Below are 5,657 nucleotides of genomic sequence, written 5' to 3'. Positions count from 1 at the left end.
GGGCTGAGGGCGCTGTCCCGCCGTTGCAGAGGCGCGAGTGAAGCTGATGGCGCGGTTCTCGCCCGAGTGCGCCGTGGTGCTGCTGGAGCACCTGGACACGCCGGTGACGCGGTTCCTGCTCAGCCACCCGCTGCTGTCGCAGATCTTCGAGCCCCAGGTGAGGCCGGCGATGCCGCGAGTCCCCCCGAGCGTCCGGCGGCACAGCGACGAGGCCTCGCGCCCGCCTCGCTAAGTGTTTTGGCCCCTTTCCTAGAAAAAGGAGGAATCCAGCTTCATGCCGGAAGATGCGGTTCTGGCATCTGTTGGCATCGTGAAATGCGGCCCAGACCGCGGGCTGCTGGTGTCGGAGAGCATGTGCCTGGCTCTGGAGGAGCTGATCCAAGCATGCTGTGGTGAGTGGCATGGGCTTGGTGAGGTTGGGACTTCAGTACCTTGAAGAATTTAAATTTCATGAGGCTCTTCATGAGTTAAAGTCAGGAAGAGTGTGCCCTGTGACCGGCACTGGTTGAGAGTGGGGTGGTTCTCGTAAGTAGTGGGAGTCCTGAGCTCATGCATCACTTTGTGTGGGTTTATGCCTCTCCTGACAGACAGGCAGCTCACTGCTGTAAAGGCATTTCCCGATGTGGGGTCAGAACGCTTGATTTTGTTCTTTTTTTTTGTAGCAAGTACGAAAAACAGTCCCCTTTCTGATCCAGGAACATCTAAAATAGTATGGGCCATTAGAGCTCATGCACACTGGGTTATAGCGCTAGGGATTGCTTCTCGGGAGCCTTCTCCCTTTATGTTGGTATGCTTAACATGCTTCTCTTTAACGAATTTTGTTCCATTTAGTTAAAATGCATCCTCCACAGACCACAAAGTCTGTAGAGTTTGGGGTTTGTTGCGGTTTTTCTAACGACTTTATGTAAACTGATCAGAGAATCTGACGCTATTGGTCTGTTTCAGTGCATGTATGTTTTTCCAGCTGAAGATGAAGGTGTCCCGGTGATGCTGGTGTGTGGCCCCAAAAACACTGGGAAATCCACATTTAACAGATACCTAATTAATCTGTTACTGAATCGGTGAGTCTTATGTTCTACAAGTTTTTGAGCGCTAGGTGGGATTTAGTAAGAGGAAAAAAAATGCCTGCCAAGATTTTCAGAAAAGCTGTTGGGAATGGAACCTGGTTGTTTTAGAAGCAAACAAACAAAAACTCAGAAACATAGGCTGTCTTGTCTGGGGTTCTTTTCTGAAAAGCTGACTACTGAAGCATCTCTGGTGAAACACTACTAGATCAGTGTCTTGGAGTATGTGAACTAATTGGGCACTGAGCAGTTAGGGTTTAATAAGGAAGTGGGAGTTCTTAAAGTTCTTTAAGTGCTTAAAAATATGCAGGTAGTTATAATTTGTTAATGTCTTTGAAGGTTGTTGGCAGAGCAACATGTAGAAGCTTATTCTTCTGAACATTGCATGCTTAAAATAAAGATCATAATGTTTATAACTTTTAAATGGCTGGTCTCAAGGTGCCCAGGTAATGGAGAGGTGATACACTGATGAGCACTACCTCCGAGTATTGTTCTAGCTGGTTGTGTATGGAGCTATTGAAATAGGACACTGAGCTGAGGGGAGCCTTTTACATTCTTGCTTAATGCCCCCTCAAGTAAGGGAAGGAGAGAGACAAGTGGTGGTTTGACTGTATTCAAGAATGTAATTTTGATGACCTGGAACAAAATTAGATTGTGCTTCTGGTGTATTCCAGATCATGCCCTGTTTCTTTTTTTAATTAACACTAATATTTGGGCTTCTTTCCCTGCAGCCTTCCCTCAGTTGAATATATGGAATGTGACATAGGTCAAACCGAATTTACACCACCTGGATGCGTGTCTTTAAGTAACATAACAGAGCCAGTTCTTGGTACGTGTTTTGCCGTTTTCTGCAGATGCCAGAAACCTGTTTGGTTTCCCGAAGGTGCTTTCTGGGTAGAGGCTGTACTGAGGGGAAGTCGCCAGCTCTGTCAAAGGTGCATATAGGAAATAAACAAAGGCTGTTAGAGTTTTGCTGGGGGCGTCTAAGCGCTACGTGAAAGTCTCGCTGAGTAACATGGAGCTGTTCTTTCTGCTTGTTTTTCCTGTTTCAGAGAGAGAAGGGAGTTCTCTAGGAGGTGGTAGAACAGGCTGTGGTGCGTCCCAGTGGATTTTCAGCCTTTCAGATTTGAAATGTCTTTTTGGGAAAATCTTAACCAATTTCTAGCATCTGCAGATGAAAGTAGCTTGAGAAATACGAAGTGGATGGACGCAGTTTGGGGGCTGTGGTTACGGGCATAAAAAAACCCTAGAGCTGCAGAAGGCGCTGGTATTGGTAACCTTGCAGGTGTGGGTCACTGTCTAAAAAGGATATGGCCAGACTGGTTTAGTTTTCATATAGTGTGTCATAGAAGAGCGTTGTTTTAGAGTTCACAAGTACGTAACCAATGATTTAGAACAAACAAGAAAAAAACCCAGATGAACAAAGCACCTAATCTGGAGTCGCACCAGTGAGGGAAGTTTCTCTGTGGGTGCAGGCTGTGCAAGAAGGACTGTTGTCATGTGTGGCGAGGATGGATCGTTTCCGAGGGCACTGTCTGTAGGTGCCACAGGATTAACAGGTTTTTGATTTGACCTACTGAAAGCACTAGAGGTTTGCTGCTTGCTTTTCCAGGTCCACCATTCACTCATCAGCAAACACCACGTAAGATGGTGTATTATGGACAGACTAGTTGTGAGCAGGACACGGAAAGATACCTCGATGTAGTGAAGTATGTGTTCAGCTCCTACAAGAAGGAAGTGCCTTTAGTCATCAACACCATGGGCTGGGTGAAAGGTAAGAGGGTCCAGTCGGTTCTCAAGAGATGATGCAGAAGGAAGGTGAGGTCTGGATCCAGAAAATACAGCTTGCCCTCTTTGGCAGCGCTCCGACCTGTTCCTGTAGCAGCAGCAATCATGTCTTCTCTGTTTCCTAAAGGTGAGGGGCTGCTGCTCCTGATTGACATCATCCGGCTGTTGTCCCCCAGTCACATCGTTCAGATGGACCTGTGCGACTGGAAGGCCATGGCCCTGCTCACCCCCGAGTACGTTCACCTCACTCCTGGCCTCTACACCAAGGGCAAGCAACAGGCCAAGCGCAAGCGGATGCGCGTGGCTGGTGCAGAGCACTGGAGCCTCCCTGAGGGGGAGGGAGATGCCTCTACTCCTGAGTATAAGTTACTGTACGTCCACCCGGAATTCCCTCGAGCAGGGGTTGCAGGCAAAGCGTAAGTAGAACATTCAGCACTACCTTGGAGTTAGTGTGTGTAACAAAACCACATAGTCTTGGTGGTGAAGGCTCTCGCTTTGCTTTGGCCCCGAGAGATCCACTAAGTCTGTCAGAGCTCCTTAGCTTACTTACTAGGGGGTTATGTTTGAGTGCTCTTTGTCTGGGGAGTTCTGGGTGCTTTGTTTCAGGGGGTGGTGCTTGAGGGGAGGTTTGTGTAGGGTGGTTTCTTAGGTTGGAGGGAAGGAGGTAGTTCCTCCCTACTCAAAGTGACTAATGTCAGTTATTTTTACACTTCTGTCTGGAGCCACTGAATATTGTTGTTTTGTCTAATTGGGAGCTTCCCTACCCATTTCTTCCAGACCTAGACAATGATTATGTTACTTCTTAATTTCTCTGGTACTTTGAGCATCTCTGAAATATTGATTTTTCTTGGACCATGGGTCTGTCTTGTTAATTTTAAGGTGGGTTTTTTTGTGGGGGGTGTGGGGTTTTTTTTGGTTTTGTTTGTGGTTTTTTTTTTACTCAGCCCTCACTAGCGACCTGTTTAAGAAAACAGATGTATTATTAGTCTCACAACTGATGGCAAGGTGTATGGACATTAGGGTTGAAGAAGGGACCCATGATCCAAGAATAGACTTTGTTTAAAAAGCCACAACCCCCCAACAACAACAACAACAAAAAATCAAAACCAAAACACACCACCTTTGTTAATTAATGCCATTTTAAAGTTGAAGTAGTGCCCCAAGTCCTGTGATCCCTTAGAGGTGATGAGCACAGGGCTGTGGCTCTAGCCCGGCGTGCCGGGCGGGGGTCGCCGCAGGGGGGCGTGCTGCCCCTCTGCACTCCCGGCGGGTCTTTTCCAGGCGAGTGCACAGCAGCATCCTGCGTGACATGTCCATTCTGGGCTACCTGGGACAGCTGCAGTCCCCCGACATCGGGGCAGTGCTTCCGCTGCACAGTCTTGTGCCGTATCAGGTAAGGGAGCGTTGTGGGAGGGCTGGAGGCGCTGCAGGGCGCGTGGCCGTCGACAGCGGTGCCCGTACTGCAGGCCTGGCGGTAGAGGCGAAAGCGCTCTGTCGTCTGCAGAGCTTTACTCACTGCCTGGGGCCGAGGGTTTTGTTGGGCTGTCAGTGTGGCACGTGCTTCTGTGTGCAGTTAGTGTTGATACTGTTATTTGCCACCGAGACCATGTCTGTGTGTAGGGGTGGGTGCAGAGCAGCTTTTGGGTTTTGTATACTCGGCATTGTCTTGTCTCTGAACTCGGAATAAACTGATGTTGAACCAATGAACAGCTTGTTCTTTTTTCTACCCTTGCAGGTACCTTTCAATGCTGTTGCACTCAGGGTTATCCACACTGATGTTGCTCCCACCAACATCATGTATGCAGTGAACGCCAGCTGGGTCGGGCTGTGCAGGATACCAGATGAAATTAGATGCCAGAGCGAGGGGCCGGTCTTGCTGACACAGACACCGGTCTGTGATTGCCTCGGCTTTGGTGAGCGAGCCCAGGAGCCTTGAGCTGTGTTCTCACCTGTCTGGTTCTGACAGATTGGTTGCAGAGTGACGGAATCACCTGCTCTCTCACAAACAGCTGGAAGAGTGGGGTGGGGTGAAAGAATAATCGTGTCTTCCGTTACTAACTGTGCTTCAGGTCCTTTGATTTTCCTTATCTTTTGGTCACAGCTGTGGGGAATGTCTCTGAGCGGTGCTTTTTGTAGCTTCTCTAACCTATTTGTAACCTAACAGTTTACTTGTTTCCCATATTCACTCTTAAAAAAGCGGACTCCATGTGGCTTACACAAAATTCCTTTGGTTGTCTGTTGGTTTCCTTCTACAACTCAATTGAATATTGCAGTTCTGACTTGGAGTTTGATACTGAGCTTCTTAAGTTCCTTTAGGAACGTGCCAGTGAAGAGGGATACAGGGTTTCTGAAGCTAACTAAGATAGTGGAGGAGCTGCATGCAGCAGTGCAGGTTCTCCTCAAGTTGACTTAAATCCTTCTCTCAGTTTAGAAGAGCCATTTATTCAAAGAGCTTCAGCTGCATCTGGTGACACAGTCTGAAATGATCAGGTGGAGTGAAGACTGAACTTCACGTATATTTTTTCAGGAATTGTCCGAGGGGTTGACATAGATAAGAAGCTTTACCACGTCCTGACGCCAGTGCCTCCAGAGAACCTGAGACTAGTGAATTGTCTGCTCCTTGGAAATATTGCAATCCCAAACTGTGTTCTTGTGGGCCAGGTAGGAGTGGTGCAGGAAGTGGGAAGCTGGCTGAGCTTTGGGTGCTTGGCAGGTTTTCAGATTCCTTATTTCTGAGGTTTGTGCATGCTCAGAGGTGTCTGGGCATTAGCAGATGTTATCTCCCTTGGAAGTCATACTTAACAC

At 48.1% G+C, this 5,657-nt stretch overlaps 1 protein-coding gene across 1 annotated transcript in view; it reads left to right on the top strand.

The window, feature by feature from the left end:
* The first annotated feature begins 46 nt into the window (after positions 1 to 46).
* The window catches only part of NOL9 (nucleolar protein 9), a 5,936-nt gene continuing 325 nt past the window's right edge, over positions 47 to 5,657 (top strand). Inside the window, exons 1-9 of the mRNA XM_008940258.1 lie at positions 47 to 157; positions 254 to 392; positions 965 to 1,061; positions 1,796 to 1,893; positions 2,677 to 2,838; positions 2,980 to 3,268; positions 4,134 to 4,245; positions 4,588 to 4,765; positions 5,380 to 5,513. Of these exons, the coding sequence (XP_008938506.1) occupies positions 47 to 157; positions 254 to 392; positions 965 to 1,061; positions 1,796 to 1,893; positions 2,677 to 2,838; positions 2,980 to 3,268; positions 4,134 to 4,245; positions 4,588 to 4,765; positions 5,380 to 5,513 (1,320 nt within the window). The remainder of the gene's footprint in view (positions 158 to 253; positions 393 to 964; positions 1,062 to 1,795; positions 1,894 to 2,676; positions 2,839 to 2,979; positions 3,269 to 4,133; positions 4,246 to 4,587; positions 4,766 to 5,379; positions 5,514 to 5,657) is intronic.

This window comes from Merops nubicus, unplaced genomic scaffold (genome assembly GCF_000691845.1).
Source record: "Merops nubicus isolate BGI_N331 unplaced genomic scaffold, ASM69184v1 scaffold44245, whole genome shotgun sequence".
NCBI classification, from domain to species: Eukaryota; Metazoa; Chordata; class Aves; order Coraciiformes; family Meropidae; genus Merops; species Merops nubicus.
The sequence above is the reverse complement of the archived record's forward strand: the minus strand, read 5'-3'. Positions and strand labels throughout refer to the sequence as shown.